The sequence below is a fragment of the Euleptes europaea genome, chromosome 1 (assembly GCF_029931775.1).
Source record: "Euleptes europaea isolate rEulEur1 chromosome 1, rEulEur1.hap1, whole genome shotgun sequence".
Lineage (NCBI taxonomy): Eukaryota > Metazoa > Chordata > Lepidosauria > Squamata > Sphaerodactylidae > Euleptes > Euleptes europaea.
Genome location: NC_079312.1, coordinates 160276049 through 160300346, shown reverse-complemented (window position 1 = coordinate 160300346; position 24298 = coordinate 160276049). Strand labels below are relative to the sequence as shown.

Genomic DNA, 24298 nt, shown 5'->3' with positions numbered 1-24298 from the left:
ACCGAGTGGGCCTCTCTGATCCGACGCCCACTTAAGGTCCTGGCTCCTGGCATCACGGAGATCTGCAACAGGGTGAGGCGGAGCAGACTGCGGGAACATTTCGACAGCTGTGCCAGGGAGGTTCTTGCACCACAGGTTTGGCACGGCGAGGTAGAACTTATGTCTTGGGGGCACTTAACAACGATGAGTACCATGCGTATGGCTCTGGGCATCACCAAACCTTATAATTAATATATCAGGCTGCTACTTCAAAGGCAGTATGTCCAAATCCTCTCGTAGGTGTGTATGTTTTCAGGAAGGGGGGAAAAAAACCTTCATGCCACAATCCTGTTTCTCCCAAAAAGTTCACACAGTAAATTTGGCATGTATATAGGTCAGGGCAGGAACAAGAATTATGTTCTGTATTGTGTACATTGCGGATAATCCTGCATTGTTGTGCTCGCTTCAGTCTCTAGCGAGCTCCAGTTCTCAGCTACTGGTCTGCAAGCAATCCAGGGCACCACTTGTTTCGATAACAATTCTGAGCACACTAGAGAGCGGGACCCCATATTAATGCACCTGTGTGAGCACTTGTCCCCGTGGCTGTCCCACAAACAACATCCCCAGATGAGAAGTCCAAAAGAGAGTTGATTTATTGGAAAACCTACAGGCTTACAGAGCTAACAGGTAAATTGGCACAACTGGGAACGGGTAGCACAGTACAAGGGCTATATTGGAAAGCATGAGTCACAACGGGTCACAGTAACCCCCCTCCCATCGAGGAGCCTTTCCGAGGGAGATAGCGCTGGAACAGGAATTCAACAGTTAGCAGGCTCAGCCTTGAGAAGCCTCGAAACCAAAACATTCTCAGTCTGACAGGCTGCTGAGAGCAGAGTAAAGCAGGCCTGACAACCTGGGAAAGCCTTGCAAGCTTCCGAAGAGTTGGCATGCCAGCAGTTTCAAATAGGATTGCAACTAGTATAAGACGGAAGTCACCTACCAAATAGCCAAAGGCCACTTTGGGGTTAGAATGGGGTTGCCAACCTCCAGGTACTAGCAGGAGATCTCCTGCTCTTACAACTGATCTCCAGCTGATGGAGATCAGTTCACCTGGAGTGGAAGGAACTCAGCATCTTACCCCTCTGGGGAAGTATTATGCACTTTATTCTGGAAAAGGTTATTCTTTGAAACCTGATATCATGGATGTTGATATAGGATTGCATGCATTGCATCTTTTGAAGAACTGATGAAGAACTGAGCCCTTGTGCTCCGAAACGATCGTATTCTCCTTGACTGTTCATCTTGCAGCATCTGTTTTGTGAAAAGACTAAGATAATTACTTTAAAGGACTTATTTGATACTTACCAGATGGAATTCAAATGAGCTGTGGAAATTTTGTACATCCACTGTTGTACTGAATGTATGTGTTGTTGTTGGTTTCATTACCACATACTGTAAAGTGTATATGTAGCTATAATATATTGGCATTGTTAGCAGCATTGCTCCTGTACTGGTTTTCTCATCCTCCTCATAATAGTACAGAGGTATCTTTTTTCTCCTTCACCGCCAGGTACTAGCAGGAGATCTCCTGCTCTTACAACTGATCTCCAGCTGATGGAGATCAGTTCTCCTGGAGAAAATGGCCACTTTGGAAATTGGACTCTATGGCATTGAAATCCCTCCCCTTTTCAAACCCCGCCCTCTTCTGCCTGACATCTGTGAAAAGAACATATAAAAGATTAGTCCCATCAGGACACAATATTAATAATAAGAACTATAAGGAATAAAAATTGTGATACTTACCTGCTACATTTATATTGTATACCTGCTTCGATAAGAGAATTGGTTTCACTGGTTGGTGTATATGATTATGGTCCACATTGTTTTGTTTTTCTTTGTTGTTTATTTTAGAATAGGACGTTATTATGAATTTTTGCCATTGAAATTTTGCATTTGAGATATTGGAATTGTGGTTATTTGATTGCAACTATTGTGTACACAGAAGTGTCTATATTTGTTAATTAACCTCCAAGTACTAGCAGGAGATCTGCTCTTACAACTGATCTCCAGCCGATAAAGATCAGATCACCTGGAGAAAATGGCCACTTTGGTCATTGGACTCTATGGCATTGAAATCCCTCCCCTTTTCAAACCCAGCCCTCTTCAGGTTCCACCCAAAAACCTCCCGCTGATTGTTAAGAGGGACCTGGCAACCCTAGGTCAGGAAGCAATTTTCCTCCAGGCCAGAGTGGCCAGTGATCCCGGAGCATTTGTTGTTGGTTTTTGCCATCTTCTGGGCATGGAGTAGAGGTCACTGGGGGTGAGTGGGGGGGAGGTAGTTGTGAATTTCCTGCATTGTGCAGGGGGTTGGACTAGATGATCCTGATGGTCCCTTCCAACTCTATGATTCTATAGTGTAGTCTTAGGACTAGAGCTGTGATTTGATGTTCACTTACTCAGGAGAAAGTTCCATTAAATCAATGGGACTCGTGTGGGATCCTACAGGGTGAGAGTCAGACTGTGAGGTAGAACTCATATTCTTAGTTGGCAATAAACGTATTAATGAATGAATGAATTAAAATGCTTCTACCCCACCTCTCATTTGTGGCTCGAGGCAAGTTACCATGTGTGCAGACTAATGTTACCGCCATGAGTGAAGGGTGCTATCATTATCAACTGATGCTTTTGTCTAAATTATATATTATATTGGGGTTTAAATGTGTAACATGTTGCAAGCTGCTCTGAGCCCAGCTTGTTGGGATAGAGCAGCCTAAAATTTGAATAAGTTATTGCTTTTTATGATCAGTTCCAGATGCAGAGCCGCAGTGGTGTAGTGGTTTGAGTGCTGGACCACCAGGATATGGGAGGCCCAGGATCAAATCCCCATTCTGTCATAGAAGCTGGCTAAGTGACTTTTAGAGTTGCCAGCTCTGGGTTGGGAACTACCTGGAGATTGGGGGGCGGAGCCTGAGGAGGGTGGAGTTTGGAGAGGGGAGGGACTTCAATGCCATAGAGTCCAATTGCCAAAGCGGCCATTTTCTCCACAGGAACTGCTCTCTGTCGGCTGGAGATCAGTTGTAACAGCAGAAGATCTTCAGCTAGTACCTGGAGGTTGGCAACCCTACCTATATGTATGTGTAAGGTTCCATCAAGTCACAACTGACTTACAGCAACCCAGTAGAGTTTTCTAAACAAGAGACTAAACAGAGGTGGTTTAGCATTGCTTTCCTCTGCATAGCAACCCTCATATTCCTTGGTGGTCTCCCATCCAAGTACTAGCCAGGACAGGGCCGTTTTAACAGCATTATAGCCCCCTCCCCAGGCAAAATACTGCACTGGGGCCCCTACCTACCCAACCACTCACAGGAATAAATATGTAAATGGTCAATAAAATTAAAGATATATTTATTGGTACTTCCAACAAAATCAGTGTTTAAACATTAGAAAAACACGCTGTACAGCTCAAAGGGTTATTCACCTGGAAAAAACTATATCAGTCTGCTTGCAACAAGGCCTAAATATTTAAACATTCTGCTTCCAGAATGAACACGTCCTTTCTTACATTATGCTTCAGTATTTATTCTTAATCCAAACCCAAATTAAAATTAACATGGTACATCATCTTTAGTAAAACACATGCTAAATATGCTTTTTCCAATAACAAATATTTATAGTTTAGTATAGTATTTATTTATTCATTGACAGCAAGTCACAACATACATGGATTAGCATGGGGCCCCTATGCTCGTGGGGCCCCTGGGCAACTGCCCAGCAAGCCCATGCGTTAAGACAGCTGTGAGCCAGAACTCTAGAAAGCTCTAGAAAAACAACTGGGAAGAGGTTATTTCAGCAGAAAAGCATATGCGCCAAAAGGCTTCCATACCTTCCTGCCATTTCCTTATTATGTGCTTTAAACCATGCTCTCCCACACACACTTTATAGAAATTTGTCGTGACCAGATTCAAACATCCAGGACACGCCACGTTAGGCATCAAGGGAAGAGCCAAGTCCATCCCTCTCCTAGTGTATGTGGATCATTCAGGGTTTGTTCTTTTTTTTTTTTTTAAACTATTCTAATGGACCAACATGGATGCAAACATTAGACCCATTAAGCTTTATTTTTCTGGCCTTTTTCATTGCAAAATCCTGAATTAGCTCCCCAAAAGTCAATTTCTCTTGCAAGTGCACACTCAGTAGACAAGATGGCTAGGTGGCTCAACCATTCTTGCCCCATTTTACAATGCTTGCAGTTTTTGATGAATGCTAGCTTGCTGAATCAGAGCCAGCGTGGTGTAGTGGCTAAGAGCGGCGGACTCTAATCTGGAGAACCAGGTTCGATTCCCCACACCTCCACATGAAGCCTGCTATAGGACCTTGGGGCCAGTCACAGTTCTCTCAGAACTCTCTCAGCCCACGTGGAGGCAGGCGATGGCAAACCCCCTCCAGACATCTCTTGCCTTGAAAACTCCATGGGGTCGCCATAAGTCAGCTGTGGCTCTCAATACCAGAAACATCAATGGGCAAAGAAGAAAAGATTCACAGCAATGACAATACATATTGGGGGGAAAAGGAATAATGAGGGCATATTTGTGCATCCCGAAGATGAACAGACAATCTGATCTATCACAACTGGAACTTTCTTCTGGCAGCTGGATTATGTGAAAAAGCTACCTCAGACCAGCTGTTACCAGTGAAAGTTTCTGTACAGCAGACTCTTAGATTCCCCACTCCTCCCCATGAAGCCTGCTGGGTGACCTTGGGCCAGTCACAGTTCTCTCAGAACTCTCTCAGCCTACGCAGAGGCAGGCAACGGCAAACCACCTCCGAACATCTCTTGCTTTGAAAATTCTGTGGGGTCGCCATAAGTCAGTTGTGACCTGACAGCCCACAGGCACACAGCTTGCTGAAACTTCTTTCTGCCCCCAGTCACTGGCAAAATCTCCACAATTCACTGAAAATTAGTTGCAGTTGTTTCTTGTAAATCTCATTTAATAATATAACCGGGGTAGTTCATAATTTCCCCCAAAAGTCGACTAGAAGATTTTTTTCAGGATGCAACATTGCACAAGGCACATTCTCAGAAAGATCCGTGGGATACTTGTGAAGAAGCCATTTAGAAACTTCTTCCGGTTCCCCGGGCTTTAATGTAACATATTTTATGACTGAACGGAATGTAAAACAAATGTTATTGTTGCTTTGAATCTATGCTCCAGTGCGCAGCTGACATTGTCCAGTTACATTGAAAACATTCCTTCTGAATAAAGACTTTGGTTCACCAGAGATTGTAGGACATGATTCCTCAGGCTCAGATTTCGCGTCATGAAGATGTTTCCGTTTCCTCCTTCTTTTCTTTGGCAAATGTGCCAAAATCCCTATGCCTTCTGCTACAAGATGTGCTTCCTGTAGAATTTGGGGCCATTAATCAGTTATATTTCTTCAGTAGTATCAATTTCCCTTTCTGTTGCCTCCTTACATTCCTGGCTGCCTGATTTGTATCTACCACCAGGCGTGGCAGCACAGGTGTGTTTGTGACTCCGAGTGAATTAGACACTTACGCATATACATGTTGGACCTGCAAATCCTACCCGAAGAAGGAGCTGCACTTGTTTCCACTGTCTTATGGTATTTTCCTTTGCCCTTCCCACCCGGCATCCCTCCCTTCTGCCTATGCAAAAGGACCTCTGGGATTGGTACTTCTGGATACTATAGACCCAAGAGGCCAAGCAGTTCAGAATGTTGCTTGAGATTGCTGCTCTAACACTGCTTCAGATTGGTGCTAGCAAATCTCACAAGATCTGGACAATAGGAAATTCCTTTTTTTTAATAAATATCTTCAGCCATTATCTATGGTTTATCCTCATTTTCTCCTCATGTTGATGGGGATTGCAGTCAGGGCTGGGCCTCTCTGGACCTTTGGGCCCCAGTAAAGTAAACCTTCCCCTCCATGGAGGGGCACTGAAAACATGAATGCTACTGTTTAGGGTTGCCAGCTCTTGGTTGGGAAATTCCTGGGGAAGCCTGGGGAGGGTGGAGTTTGGGGAGGAGAAGCGCCTCAGTGGGGTATACTGCCATAGAGTCCACCTTCCGGAGTAGCCATTTTCTCCAGGGGATCTCTGTAATCTGGAGACCTTTGATCCATTCACACAGGCTGGCATATAGCTGAGACCAAATTTGTCTCAGGTGAATACAAGACTCTTTATAGTAAATCTTGATGTTCTTGTAGCAGATGGGGGGATTCCCTTAATATAATTTAATTTTCCCCATACGCACTTATGAACTCTGTTTCCTTTAGGGATTTAAGACAAAAAAACAAGCTGTAAAATAATCGGGTGTGTTGAACGTTAATATAATTGCCTTAAAATGCATCAAGGCTATATTGCTTTCCCAAATTTCAAAGGCAAGATGTGAATGAGAAGCCAAAAATACTGGGAGATTTTGGTGAATTCGGATTTTTCTTGAAATTTCATTTCAGCTCTGTGAATATTTAGTTTACCAGGAAAAAAAAAACACTTAAAGGACACAAATATTACAATGCAATTTATTAGCAAAAAAGAGCATGAAGGTAAATAGAATCGTGAACACCGAGCAGAGGCGGAGCCAGTGCAATCTTATTTACAAGACACAACAGTGGGCACTTTAAAACAGGCAAAATATATGTGGATATCAAGTCGTGAGTGTGCTTCATCCAGCTAGTGAAAACCACCATTTTACAGAAAGGGTCAACCAAAAAGACAAACATATACTTCATTTAAGGCCTGCAACCTACAGATCTCTATATTGGACTGAATGTTGTGATGTAACTTGAGCCTAACTCTATTACATTTCTGGACACCAAAAGGATCACAAGAGAACCATTAAAACAGTGAATGGTTGGAGTGCGTAGTCTTGATGATCTTTTGACCGTGCATATACCACGTGGTGTCAGAAGTGGTTTATGCTCAACCAAATAAATCAGATTCTCAACCATCCTTCCTTGGGATACCTGATGCCTTTTAGAATAAAATTATCTCCATAATAAAATGGTGCTTTCATTAACAGTGTCACCTTGGTCACATGAGGGTCGGGTCGAGGAGCGGTACATTGCATTGGTCGAATGTAATTGCTCCCAAAGGTCAGCCATCTACAAAGGTGCAAATGGGGTCATGAAATTTAAGTCGGAGAAGGTTAGACTTTAAATTCTGCAACGATGGACACTGTTACGCAGGCTGAATCCTACTGAGGCCTGGGGGATTCAAGCAAGTCTAGCTGTGTATGAGATTGCAGGCTGAAACCATAGAAACAAGAAGGCCTTGTAAACTGGGATGATTTAAGATGAGATCAAAAATGACCTTCCAAAAGAGAGATTGTAAACCGTTGTTTGCAAAGGAGGGGCCCAATCCAGCCAAAATGAACCATCAATTGCAGTAGGTGAGGAAGGGGTGCTGAACTGCATTTCGTAGAAGTATAAGGTGCTTCATGTTGGATGGATTTTCCCCCCAGAGGTTTGCAAAATGGCAGGGGTGGTCTAGGTGTTTGCCCAGCTGGTCATGTGATTGTGTAGAGGACCTTTTTTGTCATCGGGAGAAAACGCATGGTCGCTTTAGCTTCCTTTATTCCCTGTTTCAGCCAGGATTCAGCCAGGATCAAATGCATGCGTTTTCGCCGAACGTGCTTTCGATCCCGACTGAATCCTGGGCCATGTCCGCACTGCGCGTTTGCAGCTCTGAATTCTGCAGGCTTTCCTTGCATGTTCCCACTTCAACTTACCCGAAGGATTCCGAGGACGTCTCCAGAGCGCAATTTTGCTGCGTTAAGTGCATCTGCTTATACGGCGAATTAAAAAAATAACACGTCCTCCACACCCGGTGCCTAAAAGTGGGAACATGCAATGCGTGTTCGATCCACTTCCTGCTACCAGCCCACTTCCTGCTGCCAGCCAACCCCTGCACTCTCCCCGCCTCCCTTACTAACGCTGGACCAATCGCCGTCCTTGCTTGGAGCGCCGACTGGGCATGCGTGGGAGCGTGCCGGTCTGGGCTTTTCAAATGCAGCGGAGAAAGGCAGCGCGGTGGGAACAGAAATTTAAAGTCATATGGGATTCTTTTGTACTGGACGCGTGTAAATTGCGAGGTAAGTTTCTAGTGCGTTCACGGGCCTGGTTGAAACAAGGAATAAAGGAGGCTAAAGCGACCGTGCATTTTCGCCCATTGTTTCATTTTTTGTGACTATAGGAAGGGCAACTGGCTCGAAGGCTGGCTGTTGCTGCTGGCGAGTAGAACTTAGCTAGAGCTTTCCCAGAAAAGGCAGAACTTGGTTTGTTTGGGGTTTTTTTTAAAGACTTTTTATCTAACTGCTTTCCTGCTCGATGATGAGGTTGTGGAGACATACTTTGTGCTGGAGCTGCCTCCCCCTCCGACGCTCAATCCTCCTCCATAGCTTCGTGAACTTCCAGAGCTGTAACCGCTCCCTCCACCGGCAGTGATCCCACTGCTACCACCTCCACCACTGGCACCTCCACCACCAGCTCCTCCACCGCCCATTCCAAAACCGTAACCGCCGCCACCGCCGCCACCTCCGCCGCTACTCAGGCCAAAGCCTCCGCTGCTCATTCGTCCTCCACCGTCGCCTCCAAGGCTGTAGCCGCTTCTGCCCATAGTGGAAGAGCTGCTGACCACAGCTGCAAGAAAAGCAACGTTGATACTGAAAAAGCCTCCAGACAAACTTCCAGCTTTTTGCCACTCCTTATGACTCTGGCTACAAATAAGGTGAGTATTTTGGGGGAACCTAAGAAAAGACTTGCTCGGTCAAACCAAGATCCCATCCAGTTCAGCATCTTGTCTAATGGTCCAATTGCCTCCTTGGGAGGTTTTCTGCTTCTCCTTTTTAAAAAAGTTTTTTTAATGTGTTTTGTTAAATGTACCCTTCCCCATTGGAAGGACATTGATTCCTAGGGTCTCCATGAGTTGGAAGCGACTTGCCGGCACTTAACACACACACCCTTCCCCATGACCACTGATTTCATAACTATTGGCTGCTTAAAACTACAATCAAAAACATCAGAAGATCCAAACACAAATCCCCCTTGTAATGTCCATTGTAAAGGTGGTCGCCTGTGCAAGCACTGGGTCGATACTGACCCGTGGGGTTATGTCACATCACAACGGTTACTAGGCTGACTAATGTTTATGGGGTAGTTTGCCATTGCCTTCCCCAGTCATCTACACTTTACCCCCAGCAAGCTGGGTACCCGTTTTACCGACTTTGGAAGGACGGAAGGCTGAATCAACCTTGAACTGGCTACCTGCAACTGACTTCTGTCGGGATCGAACTTAGGTCGTGAGCAGAGCTTTAACTACAGTACTGCATCTTACCACTCTGTGCCATGGGGCTCAATACCATGTCCAGTGTGCTTCTTGCTATTATCCTAGTTTCTCATCCTAGCCTTTTACTTCTGAAAAGAAGCCTTCCTGCCTTTCTGCTAGTTAACTGCTTCTGGGAACCTCTTGAGACACCTTTATCTTTTCTCATCCAGTGTATACATGCTTTTGTTAGAATGATTTCAAATCCACTGTGTTCAATGATGCCTACTCCCAAGTAAGAGTGCATAGGATCATACCCTAAGTTTCCTAAAGAAATTTGACCCCCTTCTGCTCTTCCCTTGCAACCTCTTTTAACTAAAACTACCTCCTTTTGAAATTAAATGTCTCTGTGTTGGGCTTTCTGGGCCATTTGAACATATGCATTAAATATGACAGATCTATCGTCAAAGTATCTGGGTGGTCTGACAACACATCTCCCACCAGGCAGGATTAAATCAAAGTTTTTTGCTCATTCTATGTTCCACTATTCTAAGGTGCATAATAAAGGGAAATTTCATAACTTAGTAGTAGACCACCTGGTTTGCTCACAGAAGGTCTCAGGTTTGAGTTCTGGGCATCTCCAGTTAAAGGAGATCAGACAGCTGCTGCTGGGAAAGACCTTTCTGTATCTGAGATCCTGGAAAGCAACTATTGATCAGACTGCGATATGCTGAGATAGATGGACCAATCATCTGCCTTGGTAGAAGGCAGTTTCATGGGTTTATTTATTGTGCCTGAAAAATTCAACTATGTCTTCTTCCTTCCCAGTTCTACAATGTAATAATGTCCGGTCTGTGGGTAGTAAAAACCTGCCAGCTCCACCACATTGTACCAACCAGAAGCTCAGGGCAGTGGTTGAGGAAGGGAGAAGAGTTCCCCAAGACATGGACCCCACAAATACTGAAGGCTCCCACTCAGAGGAAAAGTTCTACAGGAAAGGATGCCATATCATTGGTAGTCATATGCAAGAGGTATCACTGGAAATACTTACACATGCTCACAGGAGAACAGAGTTCCCCAGACATCCTGGAAAAGAGAAAGGAAATGTTGCCAGTAAGTCAAGAACCCATTCACAAAGGTTAAGAATAAACTTATTATAGTTCCTTACTCTTACACACAGCAAGGGCAAAGGCTATTAGAGCCCACACCATGATACCTGGTGCTGGCAATTAAAGCAGCATGACCAGACACTTGGGGGTGGAAAGTGCCATCAAGTCACGTATGGCGACCATCAAGTGCCATCAAGCCGACGTATGGCGACCCCATAGGGTTTTCAAAGCAAGGGATGAAAAGAGGTAGCTTGACATTGCCTTCCTCTGCACAGCAACCCTGGTATTCCTTGGTGGTCTGCCATCCAAATAGTAACCAGGGTCAACCCTGCTCAGCTTCCAAGATCTGACAACATCAGGCTAGCCTGGGCCATCAAGGCCAGGGCAACCAGACACTTTTGGCATTGCTATTACAAAAATTACTCTCTTGAAAATGTTCTAGAGTGCTAAACAGTCCCTCAGTGCTAAATCCACAACCTTTATAGACTTCCAAAGCATTAAGATAGATTACGATAGGTAGTTGTGTTTGTCTGTAGCAGCAGAAAAGAGCAGTAGCACCTTAAAGGCTAACAAAATTTCTGGCAGGGTATGTGCTTTCGTGAGAGACAGCTCACTTCTTCAGATGCGTATCTGAAGAAGTGACCTGTGACACTTTTCTACAACATAAGCATTAAGGCTTGCGGCTTTTGAGACAGGCCTTGCTCATCCACCTTTAACAGCAGCAGGATGAATAACATTAGCGGGCAATGAGAGCTTCTCTGTAGATCACATAAAGCTTCCCCTGCAGATCAACCTGCCCTTAAAGGCACAAGAGCAGCCAGGGACCCTACAGGCCAGAGTGCATGATGTCTGCAAACAATGCAGTCTTCCTCCAGGGAATAGTTCACAGGCTCACCTGCTTCAAAAGGTGCGTCCCTTCACACCTGAGAATCCAACGTGCAATTTTGGCAGGGGTTTCTGCTCCCCTGCTCTTAACAGCTGTTTGCACCACAGCCTTAATGCTTGACACTGTTTAATCTCCTTCACAGGCTGACTCCCTCATACCAAGCTGCTATGAAAGGGAAAAGAAGCAGGCTGGGCTCGTTTGTTTCTGGCCACTTGGCAATCCTATTTGAAATATGAATTTCAAATGTGTGAATTTACAGTCCTGCCCAGCGATGCATAATAGATCAGAATTGGAGAGTTGCTTTCACTTCAGAATATATTATGGAGTCACTCATGGGACTGGAAAAACAGTCAAAACTGGCTAAGCTATGCTTCTCCCCCCACCCCCAAATAACAAAAAAATTACTCTTGCCCCTCCTTCCAATGAATTTTCTCGGTGCTGAAGAATGTTCATTGTTCTTTCAGATCCAAGAAAATTTAAAACCAGTCTGTCATACAAAGAATAATTAAATTGTGGAAGTCACCGCCACAGGATATAGCAATGGTGACTAGCTTAGATTGGTTTAAAAGGGTTTAGACAAATGGGTGTGCCACAACATCTGATTGTTTTGATGTGCAACCTATAATCTGGACAAGAGGCTACTGGTCTTTTATGCATGGCTGTTTCACTCACCGTCACCCCTCCAATAACTTTGGGCCTTTGTTCTGAAATTCGAGATAAAACAGGTCCCTTGAAATGTGGGCAAAATGCGGGGAAACGCAGGAGGAGAACAGGGTGACCTCTGATGGTCGGAAACAGCATGCATAATCCAAACATAGACCCAAAGTCGTTGGAGGGGTGAAGGCGAGTGAAACAGCCATGCATAAAAGTCCACTGTTGGGACAGAATATGGAGAAAGAGAATGGTTTCCAGTTGGCAAAGGTGTCAGACAAGGATGCATTTTATCTGTCTGTTCAACCTATATGCAGAACATATCTTAAGGAAAGCTGAATTAGATTTAGATTAAAGTGGAGTGAAAATTGGTGGAAGGAACATTAACAATTTGAGATATGCAAATGACACCACATTACTGGATAAAAACAGCAAAGACTTGAAACAACGACTGTTGAAGGTTAAAGCAGAAATTGCCAAAGCAGGATTACAGCTGAACATCAAGAAGACAAAAGTAACGATTACTGGGGAATTACCCAGCTCTGTGGTTGATGATGAAGAAATTGGAATTGTTCAAGATTTTCTATTTCTTGGCTCCATCTTCAAAACAAAAGGGAGACGGCAACCAAGAAATCAGAAGGAGCTTGAGACTGGGAAGGGCAGCCTTGAAGGAGCTAGAAAAGATTCTTAAGTGTAAGGATGTGTCACTGGTGACCAAGATCAAGATAATTCATACAATTCTCCATTACTATGTATGGGTGTGAAAGTTGGACAATGAAGAAAGCTGACAGGAAGAAAGTCGACTCATTTGACTCATTTGAAATATGGTGTTGGAGGAGAGTTTTACAAATATGGTAGACTGCCAAAAAGGCAAATATGTGGATTTTAGATAAAATCAAGCCTGAACTCTCCCTAGAAGCTAAAATGACTAAACTGTACAGTGACAAATTCATGCAGGATGGGTCTATAGATGACTCAGGTTCAAATCCCCACTCTGCCATGGAAGATTGCTGGGTGACTGTGAGCCAGTCACACACTCTCGCACATGAACACATGAAGCTGCCTTATACTGAATCAGACCCTTGGTCCATCCAAGTCAGTATTGTCTACTCTGACTGGCAGCGGCTCTCCAGGCTCTCAGGCAGAGGTCTTTCACATCACCTACTTGCCTAGTCCTTTTAATTGGAGATGCCAGGGATTGATCCCGGGACCTTTTGCTTGCCAAGCAGATGCTCTACAACTGAGCCACAGCCATCTCTCAGCCTAACCTACCTCATAGGGTTATGGTGAGGATAAAAAGGAGGAAGGAAGAATGATATTGTGAGCTGTTTTGGGGAGAAAAGCCGGATAGAAATATCTAGATAAATAAATAATAGGTGGTCACAACGAGAAACAGGATTCTTGACTAGACCGACCACTGGTCTGATCCTAGGGTTGCCAGGTTCCCCCTGGACAGCGGTGGGTGATGAGGGGGATAGGGTTGCCAGATCCAGGCTGGGAAACTCCTGGAGGGACCTCAGTGGGGTGCAGTGCTCTAGAGCCCCACCCTCCAAAGCATCCCTTTTCTCCAGGGGAATTGATCTCTGCAGTTTGGAGATGAGCTGTCATTCTGTGGGATCCCCAGATCCCACCTGGAGGCTGGCACCCCTACCTGATCCATCAGGACTCTTCTCATGGGTGCAAGAATTTCCAGGTGGAGACAGTTTTACACCATCATGAAAAACATGAAACCTTTGATTCCCAACAAATTGGGTGACTTATCCCTGCCTAAGCTCCCTTTTGACGTATTGACTGAATCGCAGAGAAGAACATGGGCTGGCTTGCTGAAAATCCCGTGAAGAACCATGGCATTTGAGGGACTCTTGGCCCCATGAACCAAGCCTGGAACAATTGGCCCTATTTTTTTCCCCCAGTGGTTGAGTTTCTCGTTGTGATCCCTGCCTTTGGGGATTCTGCAATCACAGCCACAGGCCGAGAAGGACTGGTTTCTGTGGTTGCTCCTCAGTTGCAGCCTTAATAGTTTCCCATAATCCTGGGGCGGAGGGTGCACTAGTATTACGCCAGAAGAGCCATTCCGGGAGAACTGGCATTATGTGATGGTTGTCACTGTGCAGTTCAGCCCAGAACCTCAAGGAAAACATTTTGTACCAACAGGCTGTTTTGTAATGAGGGTAATATAACCACCACCCAACTCTCTCTCTTTCTCTCTCTCTCCCTAACCCAGTTGCAAAACCCATCACCAGGATCTGGTTAGCACATTATATTAAGATAGCATTGCTGTGGTGCAATCGTCTAAGAGCACCCTCAGGTGGAAAGTGTGCTCCTATGCATGCTGGACATGTTTAGCTCCTTTGACTCCCAGCAAATTGGGTCAGAAAATCAAAGCCATTCCTCCTAGCCCTTTCGAACAGCAAAGCTTAATCCAAGATGCAAGCAGAATACATCCTGGAATCTTTGAGGGCCAAGCAGAGGTGGTTTGCCATTGCCTTCCTCCGCAGAGTCTTCCTTGGAGGTCTGCCTTCCAAGTATCAACCCTGCTTATCTTCGGAGATCTGACGAGATAAGGCTATACCATGCTGCCTTCCCTCTCGAATAAAATATTACTAGAGACAAATGTTTATTTATTTACTTCACTTATACCACACCTTTCCCCCCAGTAGGGACCCAAAGTGGTTAACATCACTCTCCTCTCCTCCATTTTATTCTCACAACAACCCTGTGATGTAGGTAGGCTTGCCAACCTCCTGGTGGAAGCTGGAGATTTCCTGGGATTACAATGGATCTCCAGGTGACAGAGATTGGTTCACATGGAGAAAATGGCTGCTTTAGAAGATGGACTCTATGGCATTATACCCATTGATGTCCCTCCCCTCCCCAAACCCTGCTCTCTTCAAGCTCTACCCCCCAAATCTCCAGGTATTTCCCAACTTGGAGCTAGCAACCCTAGATGTAGGTTAGGCTGAGAGTGTGTGTCGGGCCTACAGTCACTAAGCAATCTTCCATGGCAGAGTGGGGATTCAAACCCATGTCTCTCAGATCCTAGTCCAACCCTCTAACCACTACACCACAGTGACTCCTGGTGTACATTTGGGCATGCACAGTGACTCCTGGTGTTAGGGTTGCCAACCTCCAGGTACTAGCTGGAGATCTCCTGCTATTACAACTGATCTCCAGCCAATAGAGATCCGTTCACCTGGAGAAAATGGCCACTTTGGCAATTGGACTCTATGGCATTGAAGTCTCTCCCCAAACTCCGCCCTCCTCAGGCTCCGCCCCGAAAACCTCCCACTGGTGGTGAAGAGGGACCTGGCAACCCTACCTGGTGTACATTTGGGCATGCACAGAGTACCTGCCCTTCTCCTTTGAATATCCATTAGCAGATTTTTCAAGTACAGGGTTACAAGTAAGGGGTTCAATGGAATATTTAGGGCTAATGCAACTCTGAGCACTTTTCATCCCTTGTGACTGAAAAAAAAGAATGACCTGAAGGTTTCTGGTGTAGTTTTGAAGGTAAACTAGTCTGGGTTTGCTAGTACCTAAATGGGATCGTACCCTTGAACTCTGGTTTATGCCCCTGTAAGTATCTTGAAGAAAGAGTGGCATACGAACGAATATGGCTCTACCTCGGTCAGGTTGATCACCTTACAGCTGGTCAGAGTCAGCAATGCAAAGTAGTAAGAAATGGACTCATGTTTTTTAAAAACCCCAAACTTCCTTGTAAGTAGAAAACCATCATAGGAAGCAAAGGGAGGCTGTAGCACAGAGGTCCCCAACCTTTTTGAAACTGAAGGCACCAGCCAATAGAGATCAGTTCATCTGGAGAAAACGGCCACTCTGGCAATTGGACTCTATGGCATTGAAGCTCTCACCTCCCCAAAGAGGGAGGTGGCGAAGAGGGACCTGGCAACCCTGTCTCCAGGTGAACTGATTTCTATCGGCTGGAGATCAGCTGTAATAGCAGGAGATCTCCAGCTAGTACCTGGAGGTTGGCGACCCTAAGGGTCAGGGCATGGGGTCAATAAAGGCTCACTAAATGAACGAGACCTGGCATTAACAGAGATCCTAATATCAAACAGAGACCTATCGAACAGAGACCTATGATATGAGAACCTCCACAAAACGCAACAGCACGCTGGCTACTCATTAACAGAGATCCAGCAGAAGAAGTGAGAGAAAGAACCAGGAAATTAAGAAGCTTATTTCAGCTAGCTCTGGGTTCCAGGATGAGTCCCAAGGGTGATCCTGTTTTTTAAAAAATGCCTTGTGTGGAGGAGTCCTTTTTCTTTCATCACTGAACAACCCCAACCATCGCCTTTGTATCTGTGACTAGGGATAAGCATTACAGCAACAGAACTTTGTTCCTGGCTCCCTTGAATTCAGTGGCATTATTATTGCCATTCATTGAACCCAGAATTTCAGAAGGACATTGTATTAGATGCTAAACAGAACAATCGCAGTTGGGTATGGATAACAACTAGTAAACGTGGAGAGAGTGATAGGCATGCAAAATATGCATCCCTATTACTTGCATTTACATTCCTCCCTGTATGGTAAGTTTCTTAGGTAATCTGAATGTACATAAAATATATGTGCAGACATCCAAGTATGTGAGAGTGTGTGTACAGTATTCCTTCTTATGTATAATATGCACTTTTCCAAAATATGCACATAGATATTGGCTACTCTAAATATAAATGTACCCATTAAACGTGAGACACTTCTGCCTCATGATATACCTAATAGCATCACTGTGTATAACTATGCACCGGAATTAATGCAATAAAAATCCCCCATCCTCACCAGAATGATTCTCCTGCACAATCCCAAACTGATCAGTTCAGACCAGTTTTTATTATGGCTAGAGTTGCCAACCTCCAGGTGGTAGCTGGAGATCTCCAGGGATTACAGCTGATCTCCAGGTGACAGAGATCAGTTCACCTGGAGAAAATGGCCGCTTTGGAAGGTGGACTCTATGGCACTTAAGTACCTCCCTTCCTCAAACCCAACCCTCTTCAGGCTCCACCCCCAAAATCTCCAGGTATTTCCCTACTCAGAGCTGGCTAATTATGGCCCACAGGCCATTCAGAACAGGAAAAAACTGATCAGATTACACCATATTTTAGGTGCATGTGGACTAGCTGCTGGAATCCACTCAACCATAGGCTGAGCCACCGTGAGAACACAGAACGTTCATGTATAGTCTTAACTTCTGGAAAGGGAGGGGATGAGCACTGCCTTAGGGGCCTAATGTAAGTGGAATGGCTGCCATAAATTTGTTTCAAATAAAATAAATATGTATAAAACAATAATGTGAGTATTTTTCTGTGTGAACTTAGTAGCCAAATCTCCGGCTGTAGTTTAAAAGCGAGGGAGCGCAGTAAAATAGCTGAAATATGGAGCTGAAAAACAATATATAATATATATATATATATATGGATGCTCCTTGGTAGCACTCACCTGCATTCTTCTCCTTCCAGCAGAGTCCTGTAGGTAGCGATTTCGACGTCCAGGGCCAGTTTGACATTCAGCAGCTCTTGATAATCTCGCAGGAGACGTGCCAGCTCATCCTTGGCATTTTGCAGGGCATGCTGCAGGTCAGTGAGTTTCACCCTGGCATCTTTCAGGGCCAACTCCCCTCGCTGTTCAGCATCCGCAATAGCTGTCTGGAGACTGCCAATCTACGGCAGAAGAAGAAAAGTTCTGAGAAAAACTGTCCATAAGGGAGATTGCCAAATTAATGGGTGTTCATTTTACCAATGCCATCGTATGTGATAGCACCATACATATAGGTTTTTCAAGCATCCAAGAATCAGCTGTTTCACCTAGAATGCCAAATGGTATGATCGTGTCTGTTCCAAATAATGGTCATGCTCATGTGACTGGATTGTCCTACAAAGGGCTTTCACGATCACTCCATGCTGAAAAGAGTTACCATCTTGCTTAGACAGAGATGCAGGAGCAGTCAGAAAAAGTGTTCATTCACTGAATTATTCATTTTCTGCTCCAGAGAAGCAGCAACACCCAAGAGGAAGAGAATAAAACATTTGTCAAATTCACTGACAGCCTAACCCTGGTAGGTCTTACTACATTACTGAAAGGTGTAGTAAGTATGCTTGGAAAAATTGTTTCAAACTATAGTCAGTCTGCAGTGTGGGCTAATTTAATAATTCAGGGCAGCTGCTCTTCTCGCACTGTTACTCAGCACCTCAATGGTATCATTAAGGAAGAAGAAGAAGAAGAGTTGGTTTTTATATGCTGACTTTCTCTACCACTTAAGGCAGAATCAAACCAGCTTACAATCACCTTCCCTTCCCCTCCCCACAACAGACACCCTGTGAGGTAGGTGAGGCTGAGAGAGTTCTTAATAAATCTGTGACTAGCCCAAGGTCACCCAACTGGTTTAATGTGAGGGAGTGGGGAAACCAACCCAGTTCACCAGATTAGAGTCCGCCGCTCATGTGGAGGAGTGGGGAATTGAACTTGGTTTGCTCCAAACCACCATTCTTAACCTCTACACCATGCTGGGAGGGTTGCCAATTTCCAGGTGGCACCTGAAGATCACCAGCTATTACAATTGATCTCCAGACTACCAGGATCGGTTTCTCTGGAGAAAATGGCTGCTTTGAATGGTGGACTCTACAAAATTATACCATGCTGAGGTTCCTCCCCTCCCCAAACCCCTCCCTCCCCAGGCCCCAGGCCCAAAATCTCCAGGTACTTCCAACCCAGAGCTGTCAACCCTACAGGGAGGGTCCCTAATAGTGCAAAACTACAGTGAAAGAAACAATAATGAAACAATAGTGTACAAAACAACCACTAACAAAACAGTCCTTCTTGGAATTAATAAAAATGAAAGAAACAAAACAAACTCTCAAACACAACTAGCATATGAATTTCTTTTTCACTTGTATTCCGGAAAAATGTTGCTATGTAAAATGAAATAAAGAGAGGTCAAAGAGCTGTTACACCTAGAGGAATTCCTGTATGGGAAAATCTGGGGTGCTGAGAACTGAGTCCTAGAGGGGAGGAAAAACTTGTTCATACATAGTCAACCAAGTTCTCGGTCAAGCCTAGAATTGTCTCCTCTTATGCACACTTACCTGGAAGTAAGCATAATTGAGCATAGTAGAATTTACTTCTGAGTAGACATGCATAGGATTGTGGATGAAACTTTGGGGGATTTATTAATGGATCTCATTAATGGTAAATATTGGTAAACAGCAGCTGCTTGGAGTCCCAGAATGGGTTGGAAAAGTGGGAAAGTGGCTGGATGTGAACAAGATGCAATTCAACAAGGATAAATGCAGAGTTCTACAGCTGAGTAACAAAAATGTGAAACATGCATACTGGATGGGAGATACACTTCTGGGTAGCAGTGTGTGTATGAATGAGATCTTGGGGTACGGGTGGACTGTAAGCTAAGCATGAAAAGTCAGTGTGATGCAGCAGCTAAAAAGGCTAATGCGATCTTGGGGTGTATCAACAGAGGCATAACATCCAAATTGCAAGATGTCATAGTTTCGCTGTACATTGCAGTGGTCAGGCTGCACCTGGTGTACTGTGTGCAGTTCTAGAGGCCTCATTTCAAAAAGGATGTAGACAGAATGGAGCAGGTAACAGAGGAGAGCGACAAGAATGATCAGGGGCCTGGAGGCCAAGCCCTACAAGGAAAGGCTGAGGGAGTTGGGAATGTTAGTCTGCAGAAGAGGAGGTTGAAGGGGGACATGATTGCTCTCTTTAAGTATTTGACGGGCTGTCATTTAGAGGAGGGCACGGAGCTGTTCCTGTTGGCAGAAGAGGATAGGACTTGCAATAATGGGCTTAAATTATGGACAGAAAGGTACTAGCTGGATATTAGGGGGGAAATTTTACAGTAAAAGTTGTTCATCAGTGGAATCAGCTGCCTAAGGAAGTAATGAGCTCCCCCTCACTGGCAGTCTTCAAGCAGCAGCTGGACGAACACTTGTTAGGGACGTTTTAGGCTGATACTGCATTGAGCAGGGGTTTGGACTAGATGGCCTAAATGGCCCCTTCTATGATCAAGGCACACCATGGGCAGAAATACCCGTTAATCAGTTCTGCCGTGCTGTTTCCCTGTCCTCAGTTGGAAGGCCCGTGACCGTTAGTGATTTGATTAGTGGATAACTGGAGAAATCCCTATTGCCTTTAAAATCATTGGGTCACCTTGAGACAGTTACTTTCTTTCCGCCTTAACTACCTCACAGGGTGGTTGTGAGGTGGGTAGGGGACCAGGTACACCATCCTGAGTTTCTTGGGGTAGAATAATGATCTAATTAATAAATGCCCCTTTTATTAATCAAAATAGCATGTGAGAACCCGCCATGAATTCCCCAGCATCTTGTCAACACTGGCCATGATTTGTCAAGGTTTAAAACACAAAGTGGTCTTCCCTAAAGTTGTGCAAAAAAATTTTTTTGATAAATTTCGGGCTCGATTTATTGGGCCCGATTTTTTTGTTAAACTCAGAATAGGCCGAATACCTATACCAGTAAATATCGGCATTCAGCTTATTACCGGGTTTACAAAAAAAAAAAAAATGGGTCCATTATAGTCTATGAGGATTTCCCCCCCGAAGCTCCTGTGGGGGCATTTTTGGAGGTAGAGTCACCAAATATTCAGCTTGGCTGCAAGGGACTCTCCTCAGGCACTCACTGAAGTTTGGTGAACTTTGAGGCAGGGGGTCCAATTTTATGAGCCCACAAAGGCCAGTCCTCCAGGCATTTGCTGTTCATCGGTTTCAGTTTCAGAAGTTCAGCGTTGCCAAGGACTGGCGGAAACAGCCAATTAGCAGGCTGGCGCCTCAATGTCTGGGGGCTCCCTTTCTATCTGGGAAGCAAAGCACGATGTCCATGCAAATTAGCTTCCAAACTGAGGAAAACAGCTTAAATGCAAGAAAAATAAGGCACGGAAAACATTTCTTTTGGCGGCAAATGACATTGTGAACAGACCTTTATTGCGGTCATCAAAAATCTAATTTCAAGAGATGGTCACGGTACAGGGAAATGAAGCCTCTACTTGGGGCGACCTTCAGTTTGACAGCAGGTTTTCAGGGAGGGGGTGATATTGGAGCCATCTGAATTCTCTATCATGGGGGCTGTCTGAAGGAGATTGCTCATCCGCACGTGAGGGAAACTCCTTCAGAAGCCTGGTGGTGTCAGCAGTTGCTGAAGCCGGTTCTTTTTAGTTGGAGGGTATATCCCTCCAGTCAGGACTTGGTGAGCCCTGTCTTTTAAAAATCCCTTATGCTTGATCTATATCAACCCACTGAATGGTGGGTCAGACCAAGTTGGCTCCGATTACACGACCCCGACCTCAAAAGGGCCCCATTTTTATGGGGCACTAACAAAACCAGTCAAAAAAAGATAGAAAAATGGGAGAAAGCACAGAGCCGGGCGTCTGAGCAAAGGCAAATAGCCGAACTCGAACAAGCTGAATATTTTCGAAGGCTTTCACGGTCAGAGTTCATTGGTTCTTGTAGATTATCCGGGCTGCGTAACCGTGGTCTTGGAATTTTCTTTCCTGACGTTTCGCCTGCCACAGTTGCTGGCGAAACGTCAGGAAAGAAAATTCCAAGACCACGGTTACACAGCCCGGATAACCTACAAGGACCAATAAGCTGAATATTTATTTGGCTTTTTCAGGAATCACCTATTCAGCTTCGGGGAGATCCCCAGGTTTTGGTGTTCAGTAAAACCAAAAACTGAATATTGCCGAAACGCCTAATTTCTGGTTTATTTTCAGTTCATGTTTATCGATATGCACAACCCTAGTCTTCCCCACTCCTGCCACCTGAGATCCTCAGGATCCCAGGAGCTGAAGCTGTGAACCTGTGCATGCAAAATATGCTCTCTGACCTTGAACCAGGGTAATTTCCACTAAGGACCTATGAAACATACAAATATACATGAAACATACACTAAGCACACATGAAACATACACTAAGCACACATGAAACATGCAAATATACGGATACATATGTGCAAGAAATGTAGTTGCTGCTTTATGGAACATAGTCTTCCTTACCTGCTTCTTCACATTATCGATTTCTGCCTTCAGCCTCTGGATGAGCCGATTCAGCTCAGCAATCTCATTCCTGGTGTTTTTCAAGTCGTCACCATGAGAACTGGCTGTGCTCTGAAGTTCCTGAAACTATAGTGAAGACATTTCTTAGGAACAGAGTGCTTTTACGCTGTCTCCAATCTATTGGGGTGCTCTGGGCACATGACTGAGGTGATTTTGCCTTGTCCTACCCTTGAGGACTTCTACTTGGGCGGTGGTTTCTGCATTTAATCTATTCGAGCTATGGTCGCATCCAGGTTGGGAAATAAGCTGTACAGGGGGTTGCCCATCAAGACTGTTTGGAAGGTTCAGCTGGTCCATGACGAAGCTGTAATGCTGAACCAGAACTATTCTGCATTTTCCCCATGGTTCAATAATTTCATTTCAGACTGTGACCCTGGGCACAACCGAGTGTAATCCTTTTTTTTTTTTTTTGAAAATTTTATTGGTTTTTATAATATAAATTTTCCATGTTAACAAACAACATTATACGTAGTATTAAAAACTAAATCATAAGTAATGTTGTTATAATTGTTTAAATGCTAAATAAAAATAAAAAATAAAGGAAAATTTATTGACTTCCCCATCACCTCCGTCCGCCTCTTAATAAAGTATTCTATCCCATCGTGATATGGTCTGATCTTAATTATTCTTATATCTCAATTAGGTTTCAATCACATTATAATATCAATATAATTGATTACGTTTCTTTATGTTAACAATGTCATCTAGATCAGATTAAAAGGTATTCTTCCATTTTCCCCAGTCCTAGTTCATATTCACAATATTTCATCCAAGCCTCCCATTCCCCCATAAATTGAACATTGTCTTTTTGATTTAAAATAGCTGTAAGTTTTGCCATTTCCACCAGTTCAAACATTTTCATAGTCCAGTCTTTTTTCCCAGGAGTGTCTGCCCCTTTCCATTTTGCTGCATAAAGCAGTCTTGCAGCTGTAGTCGCGTAAATCAAAAAAGTCCTTTGTTTTAACAAATCATCAGGTATCATACTTAATAGCATCATTTCTGGTGTTTTGGGTATATTTTTTTGTACTATTAGTCTTAATTCGTTATAAATCATATCCCAAAAATCCTTAGCTTTGTCACAAGTCCACCACATATGATAAAAAGAACCAACTTCTTTATTACATTTCCAACATTTAGGGGTTGTCACTTTGTAGATCTTTGCAATCTTCTTAGGCGTTAAATGCCATCTATACATCATTTTATAGATATTTTCTCGAATTGACTGCGCATTTATTCCTTTCAGGTCTTTCGCCCATAGTCTTTCCCATTTATTTAGGGCAATATCATGTCCCACAGTTTGAGCCCAATTAATCATTGTTGGTTTGATTATTTCCTGCTCACAATAAATTGTTAAAAGAAGATTATACATTTTAGAAATCAGTTGAGTATTATTATCTAATAGCATCCTGTGAAAAGGTGATTTTTCTTTAGAGAATCCATTCTTCATATCTTGTGTAAATACTGATTTAATTTGATGATATTGAAGCCATTGTAAATCTTCTTTAAGTAACTGAAAGTCTTTTAGTGAGCTTTTCTTTCCTTCCCAGTTAATTAACTCTTGGTAGGTAATAAATTTGTCCAATCTAAGTGGGCGTAATGTCAACATTTCTTGAGGTGATATCCACATCGGTGTTACTGGTTCAAGAATATGTTTATATCTCATCCATATATGAAATAAGGAGGACCTGATTATATGGTTATGAAATGATGCTTGCATCTTAATTTTACCATACCATAAATAGCCATGTCATCCACTTATATTGTTAAAACCTTCAAGATCTAACAAACGCGAATTGGATAAGTTCATCCAGTCCTTTAGCCATACTAAAGCGGCCGCTTCAGCATAAAGTTGAAAGTTAGGTAGTGCTAAGCCTCCTCTAACTTTAGAGTCCACCAGATGTTTATAAGCAATCCTCGGTTTTTTCCCTTGCCATGCAATCCTTGACCTATAAAACCATAAGCCGTTCGGGACCAGGGTATCTGAAGGATTGCCTACTCCCATATGAACTTGCCCCACTGCTAAGCCCTCTGTCACAGGCCTGTCTCTAGGGCTATTCATACATGGCTGTTTCCTCAGTCACCCTGCTGACTACTTCGGGGATTTGCTTTGATTATGCTTGCATTTTCCGGCCATCAGAGGTCACTTCATTCTCCCTGCACGTTTCCATGCATTTCCCCTGTGTTTTCTGACCGCTGGCCAAACACAAATCCAGAAAACGTGGAGGAAATGTGCAAAAACATGTGGGGAAAGCAAGGTGACCTCTGATGGTTGGAAAATGCAAATATATAAT

At 44.1% G+C, this 24298-nt stretch overlaps 1 protein-coding gene across 1 annotated transcript in view; it reads right to left on the bottom strand.

The window, feature by feature from the left end:
* Positions 1 to 8291: 8291 nt before the first annotated feature.
* Positions 8292 to 24298, bottom strand: part of LOC130493497 (keratin, type II cytoskeletal 6C-like) — a 28091-nt gene continuing 12084 nt past the window's right edge. The window contains exons 6-9 of the mRNA XM_056867252.1: positions 21948 to 22073; positions 17361 to 17581; positions 10309 to 10343; positions 8292 to 8635 (exon numbers count right to left, since the gene is read on the bottom strand). Coding sequence (XP_056723230.1) covers positions 8301 to 8635; positions 10309 to 10343; positions 17361 to 17581; positions 21948 to 22073 — 717 coding nt within the window. The 3' untranslated portion in view covers positions 8292 to 8300. The remainder of the gene's footprint in view (positions 8636 to 10308; positions 10344 to 17360; positions 17582 to 21947; positions 22074 to 24298) is intronic.